The 16,806-nt window shown below is 39.5% G+C and overlaps 1 protein-coding gene across 2 annotated transcripts in view; it reads right to left on the bottom strand.

Moving 5' to 3' along the window:
* The window catches only part of TRPC3 (transient receptor potential cation channel subfamily C member 3), a 40,618-nt gene that overhangs the window by 10,444 nt on the left and 13,368 nt on the right, over window positions 1–16,806 (bottom strand). For both annotated transcript variants that reach the window (XM_082758513.1, XM_082758514.1), the window contains exons 3-6: window positions 10,736–10,921; window positions 3,926–4,090; window positions 2,176–2,392; window positions 236–469 (exon numbers count right to left, since the gene is read on the bottom strand). In XM_082758513.1, coding sequence (XP_082614639.1) covers window positions 236–469; window positions 2,176–2,392; window positions 3,926–4,090; window positions 10,736–10,921 — 802 coding nt within the window. The remainder of the gene's footprint in view (window positions 1–235; window positions 470–2,175; window positions 2,393–3,925; window positions 4,091–10,735; window positions 10,922–16,806) is intronic.

Here is a 16,806-nt window from a genome sequence, read left to right as displayed (position 1 = left end):
CCACCACAAGTTATGCAGTCGAGTTTCCCACATTTGGGGAAATCGCAGGGGTCAGCACACCTGGAGCAGGGGATGAACCTCACCCTGGGAAAACCACCGGCCTGATCACGGTGTCTTCCCTACCAGGTAAGCATGAACAATGCTATGAAGACAAACACAAGCAAAAATTCCATTTAAGGCTTCAAATGCTAGTTTTTCTACTTTAACATCCATGTTGCAGAAAATTTAAACTCACCGTAAGTAAAATATTCTATTTCTGGAGGAAGTGTGACCTCAGAGAGGTCACTCTCCACAATGTAGTTGTCCACATATTGTTGTGCTTTTGTGGCCTGCAGGAATGCTAGAAGCCTCGCTGTGAAAGCTGCAATGAAAATGGACAGCATCCCAAAATCCAAAACATTCCATAACTGCAGAATATATTCCCTGGGTCCTTCCAGCCACAGCTCTTTGCATTCTGACCACATCATACCTGCAACAAGAAATGACAAAACACAGCAAAGTTGGCCACACCATTTCCATTTAAATTTCCTGCGTTCTCCCATTCCACGAAACCACACGGCACCAGCAGAACAAAAATTCACCTACTTGCAGCATCACAGGGTTGTCACACACTTGAGCAAGGCTGTCTCAACAGGACTGATCAAATGGCAAGACATAAATAAATATGCAAGGATAAAGCTTGGCTGTCTCCATACAGGATAGTATAGAGCCACAACTTGGCAGTGGAAGTGCGATAACCCAACAACATGACAACATGTTAGGCTTCTAAAGAAGAAAAAAGTTAAATGTGGAAAAAGAACCCCTCATTTCCTTAACATTTACATTCATAAAATGCTCATGAATCAGAAGGATTTTTTACTTATTTATTTATTTTACACAGAGAAGCACAATAACCCAACTACACAGATGCCAAAATATAAATGGCACAGTTTCAATACTGGTTCTCTTTACAGAATAAGATGCTTTTCAGCACAGAAAGTGGAATTTGGCTGTAACTCAGCTTTCTTACTCAAACTCCTCAGAAATTCGTTCATGTGAGATTAATCCAGGTCACAGCCTGATCAAGACTTTGAGATATACTTGTTGTCAATCAAGACCTTCTCTTACTTCAAAAAGGTTTGTTAGCAAGAACAAAATAAAAGAAAAACTTTCTCCTTGACTTCCTGGCCATGTAGTTCGGAGGGAGTACTGCTCTGCTTCAGGCTTGAGCCATGGATCCTCCAATCTCAATTGTAATTTTGCTGTCACCCCAACTACATGCACAGCAGCCACATGCTGGATTGGCTTGGGGCTGGTTGTCTCTCGAGTGTCCAAGAAATTTCTCACAGTGACCGAGTCCTAAAGACCACCACAATCTCAGTCCTTGCCTTCTGCCACACAGAGAGGCTGCTCTCCATCAGTCTGTAATAGGATTACCAGCAGGCAGCATACCAGGTATACTAATCTCCATACCCTAACAGAGTTTGACATTAAGCAGTGCTTAAGCCAGGAGATACAGATGATTCAAAAAGCAGAGTGAGGAACTTGCAGCAGCCAAAGCAGTACTCCCTTTCTTTCCTGCAGCCTCTAAAAGCTGAGAATGCTACATTATCAAGTAGCTGTTTTCCTACAGAAAGCACCTAACTGATGAAAAGCTAGAAAATGGTACTTCCTGCCATACATAGCTTCAATCAGGCCAACAGCTGATTAGCTTTTGTGAAAAATATTGAATAATGAGAACTGACTCATTAGTCCCCTGACACGGGTGGAATCAGTGATTTCTCCAAACCCCACCTAAGCAGCAAAGCCACACAGGCACTGCTGTACCAGCTCATTAGCACCGAGGTCACCTTCTCGCACACGGAGCAGCACAGCATGCTTGCTGATCCTACTTAAGAAAACCCAAGTAAAATTTCTGTGGTGTTCTCTTCAGCAAGCCTGTGTTCCTGTTACAAAAGTCAGAATTACTGAACTGCAGCAAAGTCGCTGCCGATCAGCAAACAAGTATTAACCCCATGCTACGAGAGGGGGCAGCACAGAGAAGCTTTCACCAGTTCCAGTGTGCCGTTATCTGCCCTGAGGGCTTAATTTTAACTGTGCTGCAGCTAGAGCCAAGGTTCGGGACCTGGGCTTCTCTCCTTTCTTTTAGGATTTCTACCTTCAGGCAAACAGAGATGGAAGGGGCATTATACTTACCAAGTACCCACACCATGATCAGCATTTCTGTCCAGGTGAACTGAGTTGTCTTCACCCTAAAGATCTGCTTAGGGTAATCAGTGACGGTGACATTCGGCAGCGTTGTTATGCCTTCAAATCTGTCTGAAGCATTGAACACCAGCAGGCCTAGGAAAATAATGAAGGATGCTGCATGTGCCACAAATTTCATAAACGGGCTTCGAAGAATTCTTCCAAGCTGCAAAGGCAGAATGAAAGCAGTCACATTTTTTTCCAAAGAAACCAACTCTTCTGTCAAGTATTTCAGAAGCATTTATGGCACTCAGTGCTCAGAACAGTCTGACACTTTGTTTTTACATGATACTCCTCCAAGTGCCCTGAACTGTGGTGCATTACCATTTCAGACAAAACTCTCTCAAAGGCAGTCTCGTGGATTATATTGTCCCGTTAGTGTGTGTTTATGTTATTTCATAAACTCTAAATGGCAATATTTATGGGGAAACACTCCAAGGAGTTACAAGTGTACACTGGCACTCACAGAAAAAGTTTTATCTAATGCCCACAGATGCCAATGGGGGGCTGGAGCAAGCCTATGGCAAATAAATAAAAGCCCCAAGTAGCAACTAACAACAAGAAAGTTGTATTAGCTTGCCTGTGACTATAACCTAACTCTAGGAAAAAAAAAAAATCAGACTCATCTTCTCATCTCTGGCTACTGTTTTCCATCCACAGAACATTTTTCAGAGCAGAAGGTCCCAAACAAATAATCTGCAAATGTCTACGAAAACCAATGACTATTCCATCACAGTGGACTAAGAAAGAATCAGAGATACTACTTCCAGATAAATTCAGCTAATTCATTTCAACATCTGCACCTGCTAGGACAGAATAGACACAACACAGGCAGCCCTTCTGTAGCTCAGGAGAGGAGCAGCTGACTCCTGAAGACAATGCTGGGAAGAGCAATGGGCCTGTTGCTGTTACTCGCTGTACAAAAAAGAAGAGCCTGTGATTGCATCTGTACTAGCCTCATCCTGCAAGCCAGCGTCAAAAGCGCCAAGTCCATCCCTCGGAGGGCATTGTATAAGAAACAAAATGAGTTCAGCAGGTGGGGAACTGTAAGTAGCTTTCTTATTTCAAGGAATGGCTTTCAGAAACTGGGGTCAGCTACTATGCACTAAGCAGACCAGCACACGCTAAACAGCATTTACTACCTGTGCAAACAATCCCAGGTTCCTTTCCTGCCGATGACCTTTAGAAAGCATTTTGAAATTACAATATCAAATAACCCGTCTGGAGGTACACTGCATTTGTTTGACATGAGAACTATGAAAAATGTCAGGTGTTTCTGGTACTGAGAATTCAAGTTCAAGGACAAATGTTGCTATTCCACATTAGATGCTACCAAAAAAAAAGTATTAATATGTTTCTGTGACATGGAGCTGTGAGGAATATCTTCACTAAAGATAAGCACAGAAAATATTTCAGATAACAATCAGAACAACAACTGTGTTATTTCATACACGTTTATCTTAAAAGTAAACAAATATTTAACCCAGAGAAAACACCAGGTTCCCTTGAAAAATGCAAGAGATGAGCAAACTTCCTTTTTGAAGTGAAATGCATTTCTTAGCTGTCGACTACAAATATCATTAATAAGCTAAAAATTGGAAACAACAGAATTAGAGGCACATCATTACATTTTGAATGCCAGAAACTTAAAAACAACACTCAGAATAGTATAGGATACACAATTTATAAGAGTCAGTACCCTGCTACATGGCGCAATCCAATAACCAATGGCTAGAAAAGGAAGGCCCAACGCCACAACCAGCACAACCAGACACTTGATAGCTATGGTCTGCTCCCGCAGTCCCGAGAGGTTTTCATACCAGATAGTCAGTAGTTGTTGCTGACAGTTTGGATGGGCCACAAACTGCAGAAAAAAAAAAAAAGAAAGAAAACCAAGACACGTTAAATTTTATAGGATGAGTTATATGACTGCTATGTACAGGGTCGGTAAACCTTAAAAATCTGATGTTAATTCTGACCTTTAGAACCATGCCTCTTTTCTTTCCTTTAAAATAATGGTTAACAAGTAAAAAAGAAACTGCTGAGCTCATTAAAAGAAGCATTTTGAGGACAGAGTCACACACGTGGACAGTGAGGGAAGTCTTTTACACATCATTAGAATAACTTTGCATACCCATCTGGATAGAGTCAGAGTTGAGCCTTGGTGCTAACTTCCAACAATTTCTCAGCAAATTCAGCTGATCCAAGGCACATGCAGAGTCTGATGGGAGCCCTGACCTTTTGGGGAACCCAGAATTCACCTTGAGCCTCTCCCTTTCTGCACATCCACTTCCTTAAACATCACTGCCCTGGGATTTGGTTCTTCTGCAAAGGCTCCAAATACCTCCCACCTATACATTTTAAGTCTAAAACTTACTAGGCAAGAAATAAGTGAAGCAAAACTATGGCACAGAATTTTAAACCTCAACAAAGGCACAGAGATGGATAATGAAAGGGTTTCTTCTCTTATCTGCATCAATGGTGCTAGGTACCGCTTCTACTTGGATGCACCTGGATTAGAAATACAATAAGAAGCCAGGTCCTACAAAGACATTTTGGTGTGTTATGGAAAATAACACTTACTATTCAGTGACACAAGGAAATTCTGGTTTGTTAGTCAGATGAAAGGGCGCTCCTATGGCTTTAATGATGCTCTAAGTATGCTAATAGATTGCATTTTGCAATAGATCCCATGGTTTTGTATTTTATCTATTTTAAATTCATACCTTTGATACCTCAGCTATAAAATACGAAATACTCAAATTTCACATTTTTGAAAAATAACTGTTCCTTTATACTACTTTAATACTTTAGAGCATCCTGAGTGTATACAATCTATAGCAAGCATCAAACAGAATTGGGGAAACCACACGAGTCCATTTGTACAAATATTTGAATAAATATAGTTTCTGATATAAAGACCTAACGCTGATATTTTCAAATCTGCACACTTAATTTTGAGAGAATATTTAAGCATTTAAACAAAATATCCTGATTGTAGCAGTCAAAGCATGCACAGCTACCACTTGTACTCAAACATGGACACGTGAAAGACAACTGTCAAATATGTGCTTCCTCTGTTCTGACCTGACTCTGATGTCCACTGATTTCAATGATAAAATTTCAACTGACTTCAACCAAGCAGGGCCAAGACATCATCAAGCACTTTTGTAACAATGTGCTTTAAGACAAAACAAAACAAGCAGCCCCACTCCCCCCCAAAAAAAAGAAGAAAAGAAAAACACATAAATAAGCCAGACAAACATTAAGACCATTAAGACAAAGAAATTGGGCATTCAAGTGAATTTAACAGGATCTACTCAAGAAAAGAAACAGATAAGCAGAAAAATGCACCTGAGATTTACGTTCAGCTTCTTCTCAAGACAGTTATTATAAAACAAACTGGCTTTCCTGAGCCTTTTATACTGTTTCACTAAACAAGTTTCATTAGTCCCTCGTTTCCACAGATTCCTCCCTAAGTGTCCAAAAATTGAAAGCAAGCACCGAGACATTTAGATATTAAAATGGCAAATATTACGGATCTAGTACTCACATAAACAGAACAAAAAAACAACCATGCAACTTCCAGCTTTCTCCCATGCAGTGTCAGGAAGACTTCAGCACGGATGTATTTATTGAAGCAATTATGGAATGATAAAAAAAATAAAAAAAAAAGCTGTGGCCACCTACTGCACTTGTTTTGATATACTTAAAGCTTAATTTTACTGAGAACACTCATGGTTAAGTTGAAGGATGAACACGTGTTGCCCCGTTTTTAAAGCACTGTTGCAATTCGTTAGGATTAAGCAATCTGATACTTGCGAAGAAAAGACCATACAGTCCCACGTCGTACAACCAAGAGCGTGCAGAAGAAGCGGAAGGAGTTGGAGGGAACAGTGCTATGGCTGCCTGCGCTCCTGTTATATTTACATTTCTGGTAAAGTCCACTTCTGAAGTATTACTGCACTCATTGTTATCAGTATTACTGTAATTATGCCATGTCCCATGAGACTGCCACCTTAGAAAAGCATGTGGGACACTGGTTAAGCACAAGGGTAAAAAGCCTACTTACCAGAGCCCATTGAAGAAATCAGGTATCTACTTGGCAAACTGGTTACTAGTAAATTGGACTAAAGAATGCTAGTTGGTATCACAAAAAGGATTTGAAAGGATTTGATTTATAATTCTGATAACCCCATGTTGGATTAACAATGAGATTTGACACAAGTTACTTATAGTTAAAAAACACTGTAAACATTGTATATCAATTTTATCAGGCTTTGTACTCTGTTGAGATCATAATGTACTATATATGCCCTTGTTTGCCAGGTCTTTTCTGCAAAACTCCATTCATATTCCAAACCTCATTAATAAGTGCATACAGTAGTGCAGACTTCTTCAAAAAATAAAATTAACTCATTGGCAATGAGAACAGGGAACCTTAAATCTCTCAGGAGGAAAAAATTGAGGCTGTTGCATGTACTTGAAACAGGGAAGTAATTTTCATATTTTAATCTATTTTTCTTTAAAACAGAAGTCCCTAAGTGTTTTGGTGCATGATTTGGTAGCCAATTCGATCACACATTCACACAGTTTGTTCCTATAACTGCATGGCCAACAAAAAACAAACAAAGAAAAAAGAGATTTTAAAAGTCCTTCAGAAACTGATGTCAACTTGAATTTTATATTTATTCTCTTTAATAGGCTGTCACCTTTGGAGCTTACGTACCACAGAAGCTTCTAACCTGGCCAGAAGAAAAAAAAAAAAAAAAGAGACTTTTTTGGCTGTTTGTGCAAAGCACACATTCTGACATACTCTCATCTCCTCTTTGGGAGCATACGTTTCCTTTTCAACTCAGGTCATCAAAGGACAAATACCTCAGCAGATTAACTGTGGGCAAAGACAGAAAAAATAAATAATAATTTCAAATTACAAAGACATGTTTAAAAAGCAGACTTAAAACTGTAGGGAAGAGGAGAGAAAAGAAACACCCACGCTATTCCTCCTGTTACCAGAGGAAATGGGAAAAAGCAGCAAAGGAGTTTAAGGGAGCTTGCCGAAGGCTATGAACCAGCCTGAGGGCCCTCTTACATCTACCCAGAGCTGCGTGCTAGTTTATTTCTCATGATCTGTCAACATTCTCATCTGATGCCAAGAGGAGATCTGCCTGGGCTATAATTTTCCCCAGAAAAGGGAGAAGTTAACGACTAAGATGCCAATGGTTACAGCAAGTTCTTCTTTGGCAGTAAATCTAAGGGTTCTTTAAACATCTTAGCAATGTATTTAACTGCTGGTAATTGCAAAAGCACGCACCACTTCCAATTCCTCATAGCAACTCGTGTCACTTGTCCCATCCATAATAGCTCAGCAATTCATCCTTCTGTCTCTGTTAAAGTATTTGATTTTTATGTATTTATTTTGAAAGCAACTGCAACCTGTTTTTTTTTCCCCTGCATATCCACCTGCCCCCCTGCTTCATCTCCTCACAGCACAGTAGTTCACATCACCTTTTACCTAGCAGCCATATCATGCTGAGACCTTCTTCCTTCTGCATCTCTTCTCTCATCCTACTTCTCATGCAGTCTCTTATTTTTCATTATATATGCTGATTCTACTTAATTATTACATTTGTCTAATATATTATGACCCAATCCAAACCCCAGTGTACAATGAAGACGCATGAGGCCCGTATCAGGTCACTAAGGAATTCCCAAATTTAACTTATCTGCTTTCATTTTATCTGCATGTAACTGACTAACATTTTAGACACATTCTGTTATATGACCATGAACCGAATGATTAGCATGTAAATATTTTTTTCTGTATGACTAAAGGTGATTAGAATGTTATTTATTCCTAACAGCCTTATGACTGAATTGGGACCTAGCAGGAGAAGATCCTCACATACTCCGATACACAAGCACATAACACAGATTTCCCGATTTTCATTCCTATCAAGGAGAAACTTCAGTGTTTGAAAATTAAACATTGTAATTTTACTCAAACCTTATTGATTTCACTTGGAAATATCATTCCCATGAAGAATGTGGCTCAGTGTCAGCAAGTTCTCTGAAATTGTGTTGGCAGTCTACAGACAAAGTTAAGATACAACACTAAAAACAATACTGCAGCAACAATTCAGCACAGAGCACAGTACTTGGAACCAATTTTCTTGGCTTCTGATTCCCTTAGATGTTCACTGTTGGGGTTGCAGTTCCAGCCTGAACCCTAACACCAAAAATCACAGCCTGTTTACAGGATGGGCTTCTATTAGTGCAGTGCTTAGGGTATTAAGTGCAAGAATTTCATTACTAACAGAATTAAAATCTGCATTTCCCAGCAGTGAACATTTGAGAGCATTTGCTCACTTGTCATATGCTGTTCCCCGTCTCTCCTCCCCCCGCAGAGGACATGCTGCTCATTAACCCTTCCATGAACTGCAGCTCCGTTTGGCTGCAGTAGCAGTCCTGCAATGGTGAAGTGACCTTAGTGTTCCTGACCCAGAAGCAGGGCTAGAAATACTGCAACCTAAGAAACCTTGCCTGCTTCCTAGAGTTTCAGGATTCAAAGTACCCCTCGTGGAGTTCCCACATCTGAATCTGTTCTGAGGTCAGAGCATTGCAATGACCTGCCACAGCTGTAAGGGAGCCAACCCAGCATCAAAGGCCCACCGCAGCAGAGAAATGTCCTGGCTTGATTTTTGCCATTCCCTCTCTAACAGCCACTTAGAGACAACAGCACGTGTATGAATATGGTAACAGCTCTGCACTATCTGTTTATGTCTTCCCACCACCATCATTAGTCTTGTAGAGTCGGAACTGTATTTGTCAGGAACTGGAGCCAAAACCCTGAGTTCCTCTGCAAGTAACTAATCTCTTGCAGGAGACGAGAACAAGTTTGCTACGTGGAACTGTCTTTTTTGCACTATGTAGATCTCCGCTATTCTTAACAGACCTGGGTGGCCCTTTGCTCAGCAATGAATTTAATCAGCAACAATGAACTCTTAGAAGAGACCCACAGTCTTCAGCAAGAAAGTGAAGATGTGAATCTCAGAAAAGGTTTGGTACACACTGAAATACAAAACAAAGAATCATTATTTAAAATACAGAACAAAGAAACATTATTTAGACATGATAACTTAAATGCTTATGTGGTTTTATTTTTCCCTGTTCCACTCTTAATTAATCTAATACCTTATGTATGTTAATTTGAGTTTTGGCAATTAATATGCATTTATCAGCTGTAGACCAATTCTATACCAGAAACAAGGATTTATTGTTTGGAATCTGTCTACAACTTGTTTCCATATTTTGGGGACATGAAAACACCACCATATCCCACTTGATCTAGCAGGTTGCTTACAATTCATTTTATATGTCAGATGGGCTCAACGGGTGGCCACATAATACAGTGTTTTTTATTCTGAAAGACACAAGACTTCTTGCAGAGATGATGAAAGTATAATGGCTGCTAAGAATGGAAATGATAGTAACTATGTAAATAGGTAGCTGTAAATAATATACATAGATATTGTATTTCTTGAGTCTTCTCACAGTAGGACACTGTATTAACTATTTTCTGTGCTAGTGCTGTGAGGTCTTGAAGATAATGAGACCGCTACGCATCCTATCAAATGTGTGCGACTGAACTCCATCTTCCTTTACGTAACACTCATTCATAAAATTTTAATGAACTCACATTCCTTAAAAATGCTGACAAATACTGGTGCATAAGTGACAAACTGAAAGTGATGAATTAACCACACATATTCCCTAATTTTCAGGACTGATTTTTATTTTTTTTTTTAAAAAGAAATACACAAAGTAAATCGTTCAAGATTTCTCACCGTAATACCACTTCTTGAAATCCACACAGTTGTTTATGAGCTCTTTGATCTACTGTCATATTTTAAATGAAAGAAAAAAAATATTTCTTGGCAACTTAAATTTTCTCTTTTCCATTTTCAAAGTAGTAAAAGGAAATCCTTTCTTTCCAAAAATACCTATGTGTTCACAGAACACTAGTAGAAAGCTGTCAGACTTTCAGAAATTTACTTTCCAGAATTTACTTGCCCTATTTAAAGCAGAAAGCAAAGTAACAAGAAGCAATAATGAACATTCCTGGTCTTTTCTTTGGTTGAAACCAATTCCTTTATAACAACAGCCTTCTCTTTTGAGTAGATATTATCACAGACTGGCAGGAAGATACATCTTTACTTTTACTAAGTGAAAATCTGTCTCTGTGTTTGTTTTTTTTTAATCACTAGAAGAATCTGATCAACTGTGCATAACCTTGCTAACACAGCTGATTTATGTCATTAAAATCTCCTGCCAATTCTCAGCTGTGCAAAATGGATTAAAATTCCTTCACTGTAGCCTCCTTCTGCCTTGTGAAAATCTTGATTACACGCACTATGGCTGCCTCTAATGCAACAGAGCATCAGTTCGTAACACGTGTGGGCCAGTGAGATGACATGGTGTTCCTATTATGTTGTCTAAAAGCACTTACCTTTTTGACTTCATACTTGATGGCCAGTTTCACACGGCTCAGTGACGCTCTGTGTCTCTGCGTTTCAACTGGCTCTGAATTCAAATCCCCATTCAGAATGGCCTCCACTTCTTCCGAGTCTCGGCAAAGATCAAGAACACCAACCACAAAATCCTTGCATTGCATAGACAGCTTGCGATAGTCATTCTGAAACAGAAGGGTTAGAGAAAACAGCCCATGAGGAACAGCCTTGAGTCAACAGCAAAGAAAAAAAATGCACCTTTGTGCTGCTTCCCTATAAGCAAAATTTGTGGTTACTTTTCAAAAACTGAAGCTAACAGTTTAACATGCAAATTCAAGTCTTTATTTGCACTTTTTTTTTTTTTTTTTATGCTTGTAGGTCTTCCACCACCACTGTGACATTAGGTTTAAGCCCTTATCTGATATCTAGCTCAGCAGAAACTTCAGTCTTCACGCGTATCTGTGACCTCTCAGCCAGATTTCCATGACTTCATGTGATGCAGCGTCCGAACTCCTCACAAAAAGCTATAGCTGTAGGAGGAAACTTGACTGTACCTGTTTTATCCTGTTATATCAAAGGTTTTAGAATCCAGCTCAAAGTAGCATAGCCTTCTTTTTTGATTACTCCACAGCTTTTCTTCATTCTTTTTTCCCCCCATCAGAATGCTATTCTGAGCTCTCTGTCTCTTTGTTTTTCCTGTGTTCACTGTTCATCAGTGAACTGTTCATTTGCAATCACTACCTTTTTTAAATTACTTTTAGAGACACTGATTTTTCCTTTGTGGCTCCAATTTTTCTGAAAATACTTCATTAACGCTTCTGTCTTCATCATGTGAAAAAAATCTATTTTTCTTCCCCCCAAAACCTAACTTTTCTTTCCTTTGTCTAAGTACGTTGCTTGTGCTGCTAAGTTTTATTAAATTTTTAACTTAGCATTTATAAAACATGATAGAGGAACTAACATGCTCTCACTAGCATCAAATTATTTTGGGAAAAGAAGCTGCATAGGGTAATTGCAGGAATCAGCTAACAAACCCATAAGTCAGATTCAGATACAAATCAAAATGAAACATTACTGGATACAGAAAAATACTACCAGGAATTGTCATATTATGGAAGACTGACGTCCCAGATACAGATTTGGAAACAAGCAGTCCTAATCATAGACCCAAACAGGACCCAGTTGTTTTCTTTGGTCATAGATGAGCTTGAACAACTTTGAACCAACACAGCTATTTCAGTTTAATTTTTAGTAATCAAGGAGAATAGCAGAGAAGAACCAATTATAAAAATACCAGGGTTCAGGATTAAATTCAGCAAAAGGATAAGCAAGCATCCAAGATTTAGGACCTCAAAAAGGCAAAGTCTGGTAAGAAATCAAGTCAAGGGAGTTTCACATACTTTTAAGCATGGAGGTCTGAGGGTAGAAAAGGCTTTCAAGTAAAAGATGTGAAAATTATTAGTCATCAAATCCTACATAGCTAAAGGCCTTGCAGAGGAGGGCTCCGCAACTGTTGGCCTCAATAGCAATCATCATAGAAGCCAAGTACTACAAAGATAAACTCTTAAGAGCCAGGCTTGTGAAGGATATTAAGTAAAGCACACACAGGTTCTTTATCATATTAGCAAGACAACATAGAAAGAAAATGAGTATTTTTGCCAAGACAGAGCAGAGATTAAAGATAACCATAGTAGGTGCAAAAACAGTACCTTGCCTTCAAGTTTACTTAATTCCTGTGTTCTTAGCATTGTTTATATGAAGTTGCTTTCAAAACGTAATTTCTATGCATTAGTGATTGAAAACTTCCCCTTTAATTTCCCATTTCAAACAGGAGTTGCTTCCACATTTTCACTACAGCTAAAAAAGGCATTTACTGAAATAGTTCAGGAAAAAAAAGTAAAAATAATCAGATGCAGCATGTTAGCCAAACAGGAATAAGGTTGGTAATCCACTTTCCTTTAGCACTATAAAGTAGCTGTAAAACCACTACTCACGGCACATGAGAAGATGGAGGAAGTTCACTGACTTCAGCAGCAGTACTATATAAAAAGAAACCAAAAAGCTGAAAGAAGCTATGTTCTTTCTCACCTGAATTTGCAGGCACTTGTAAATTTACCAGAGAAAAAGAGCTCTCTGTTTTAGTGTTGTTATTTATCCTATGCTCAAAGGTGACATCTCTTTAAAGTTTAATAAAGTTTAGTTTGGATGGTTTTGTATTATTCAAGTGCTTTATGATGCATCACTAATTTTGTCCTTGGATGAATGAATATGTGCTGTCTATTTGTGGGCTGCATCTTCATCCCATCTTAAAATATTTTTTCCTCATTTCTTTGCTAACTGTGAAGAAACAGGAGAAGTAGTTACTCCTGATACAGGTTCACTGTTTTCTTTACCATTTAATTATCCTCTGTTTCCTTAAAAGAGCACAGAAACATTGTGCAAGAAATTATATTGCCAAGAAGTAACTTTTCAACAAATTCCAATATAAAGTTTTATTTCCCTGCATGTAAGTTGTCACCAAATCTCGTACATGCACAGGTACACAAGTATACCTGGCATCACTTTCATAAAATGTGAACATCAAAGTAAATTTCTGCTACAGTCATACACCCTTTGAGCAACTGCTCAGTGAACAGTTTTCTCAATCAGTACGACCTAAACAGGCAGAATATATTTGTACCGGTAGCTACAAGTGTGAATTATTGCCTGCAAACAGCAAAGCACTGCAAAATCACGCTACTACGGTAAGAAGGGAAATGAATTGTGACGGCAGTAGCATCACATGCAGGCTGCTATCTCAACAGACCACAGGATGTTTCTTTTCACCATTCTCTCTCACAAACAGGGACTCATTTCCACGTGCACATCAGGCCTCCTGACTCATCTTGGCAGAGGGTGCAAAGCTTCTTCCCTCACAGCTCAGGCTCTGCTATCTGGCACTCCAGAAAATATACCTACCTGCTCCGTGAACAGCCCTGCTGCTTGCTGGAGGCCAGGCTGCTTTGCACAGACTGTTTGCCTACTATACAAGTTACCTGCATTTCAACTGGAAAAAATAACAGTGCCAGTGATTCCTGATAGGTGGATAGATCGCTTGCTTGTAAAAGCTATGTTTTTGCTAGGCAAGGTGAGATGTACAATGGATTAAGCCTAATTCTGTGAATTTAATTATTAAATATAGGCTATAATATTTACAGATGCTGTTATGAGAACTGAAAACCAGTCTGTGCATTGTTAGCATCTGACTGAGGCTTTGAACCTTACAGTAGGAATACTTGCCAGCTTTCCCTCTCCAGGTCCTTACTTAGTTATTAGTAAAATCAAGTTTCTCTCAGGATATTTGATTGCTTCATAGAATTAAACAGCCAAATGTTATCCACATTATAATCACAGGACCCAATTCTCAAGCAATCTTCTGCCTCTGGGGTGTTGCATGAATAGCAGAAAGCAGAATCTGTGGCCTCAGTCATCCACACACACCTTTGCTTTCTCCTGAGAAGACAATGAGCGTGAACAAAGTCACCAGATCACTCGGCCCTTCCTTGTCCTTAATGATGCCAGCAGAACTCCTTTTCTGAAGCACCCAAGCCCGTGTTTGAAAAGCCCTACTATATGCTGCACAAGTTGGCAGTTCCTTAAAGTGGAGCTACTCTTCGGGGGAATGCCAAACCAGGAGTAATGCACTAACAGAGCTGCTTATACAGCGGGGCTCTTTGCCTGTTTTTCGTGATAACAAAAACTCTGCTTCCCTGATCAACAAAATGCTTCTTCAACGAAGTCACAGCCTCCTGACTCAGCTGGTTTTGCTAGCTTTATCATCTTAAATGATCTCTCTCCAAGAAATTAATGGCTATGCGGACATTTTTTTAACATCAAAAATAGCAGCCTGTATTCCACATCTTGCAGATACCGTAGCTGACACTGGTGGATAATGGCCAACTGCTCACGAGTGGAGCTGCAGAGCCGTGCCTCACTGCCAGTTCATCACGTACCACCTGTTGGACCTCAGCCCGTCCACCTCTGCGTACTCTGTTCTCCTTAACAATATTAAAGATCACCTCATGAGTTCCTGCAGAATTTTGTGCAAAGAAATTAACAACATGTGCAAAGAATCAATCAAATGAATACAAACCTTAAGCGGATTTCATCCATAAGATTTTAAACTGTTCTAAAGAAAATGTAACAAGTAACTTCATGTAGTGAAGTACATATCTGTTTCCTATTATCCAAAAGGCACATTGCTGCGAGCAGCACAGTTCACGACTATTTCAAACACAGCATATACAATTATTCACACATGCATGTTTACCATGAAGTATTAAATGGCCCTTTTGAGATCAACTACTTCGCTAGCCAGTTTGCATATATAACTGTAGGAACTGTATATGCAAATCAAGGACATAATTGCACTAATGATTATGGACCTGAGCCCTGTCATTTGAAAGTTGGGCCTAAACATAGCTTAAGCTTGAACAGTCTTTGTTAGTTCAGCTGAGATAACACTATGTAAATTGACTTGGAACAGAGACAAGTGCCGCTTTTAGATGCACGTCCACATCTTCCGCTGGTTTCAGAGGGAGCAGAACTAGGAGCGGGGATTTATCCCATACATAAGATATATAAAGAGCTAGGACCTTTGTGATACTTGCTCTGGTCGGCTGAATTTGGATGTGTCATCAGCGAGCGCAATTCTCACTGACAGAACTGAGCTGGCCTCCACGGGACTGCATTTCGCTGAGAGCTGCTACACGCACACCATCACGTGGCTTCTCAGTCACCTTGCCCTGTGTCTCTCTGGTCACTCCAAAGAAAAGCTCCATCAGCTGCTCTGACTGCTAGAAATCCTCCCATCACCGTGCAGTAACATTTTTCAAAGGTCTCAAGGAAGAGGGCAAATACCAGTTAACTTCAGGAATCCAGAGCAGTGCAGCGGCCAGGGTCTGCTAAATGTAGAACAAGGAGACAAAAAACTAGAATATTTGTATCACGCAGCATTTTGTGGTGCTGCTGGGATTCAAAAACCTAATTCTCCAACCATTATAATGAACACCTGCTTACAGGAAGACAAGATCTAGCTCCAGACTGAGCCTTTCTAGCCAGTCTCTCAAGTACAAAGCAGTACGCCTTAGAAGTCCCTAACCACTTGTAACAACAGATACCCATAGGATGTCACTCCATAACATTTTCTAACTTAATGGGTTTTGTCCTTTTCAACAAAAGAACAGAATCAAGCCATCAGTTTCAACACACCTTGAAGACTCTTTCTGATCAGGCACGTTGGTTATAAATCACTTACAAACATCAAAAACAACAAGGAAGCCTGGAGTGATGCACAATTCTGGTCCCGAATCTTAGACACAGAACTTCATCAGCATTGCTGCTTTCTAATTACCTCTACTACACGTAAAACATTCCTGAAAACATGACAGGAGAGAATTTAATCAGCTCCTTTTATAGACTGATGTTTAGTGCGAAAGCAATAGGTACAGCGGAGTGAAGGGATTTTGCTATAGGATTTGGTAGCTGTCTTGACTTGGACAAAAACTGGAATTTTTGAAATCCTGCTGAAATGATGACTGAGATCAGCAAGGAAGAGAAACGCTGCAGTTCTGGCTCTGGCCAGAGGTATGATATGCTGTTACAGCAGTCACTAAAACACCACCTTGCTGCTTTGACTGCCAGGCACTGATAATCTCTGCTGCTCCCCCAGCTAGTTTCCAGACCTAAAGAGGAGTCACCAGCATGTTCAGACACACTATCCTGATTTTACCAGGACTAGAAAGCCCAAGAATAAACCTCAGGGGAGGATGACAGATATATATTTTTTTTTATTTAGAGAATTAAAAAGAAAAAAGTAGAAAATCAGAACAGCACTTACAAGGGAGATAATAAAATCTGAGAAGGTAACTAAATACCAGAAAAAAAGATAAGTGGAAGCCAAGAACAAAAGAAGTAATAGGATCAAGAAGAAACTCTACAATAAAATATACGAAGAGTAGCAAAAGAAGCAACTAGAGCTTAGATTAAGGATTTCACAAAGAAGTACAAAGTAAGGAAGCTTGAGGACAGA

The sequence above is a fragment of the Aythya marila genome, assembly GCF_965140915.1.
Source record: "Aythya marila genome assembly, chromosome: 4".
In the NCBI taxonomy this organism is placed as follows: Eukaryota; Metazoa; Chordata; class Aves; order Anseriformes; family Anatidae; genus Aythya; species Aythya marila.
The sequence above is the reverse complement of the archived record's forward strand: the minus strand, read 5'-3'. Positions and strand labels throughout refer to the sequence as shown.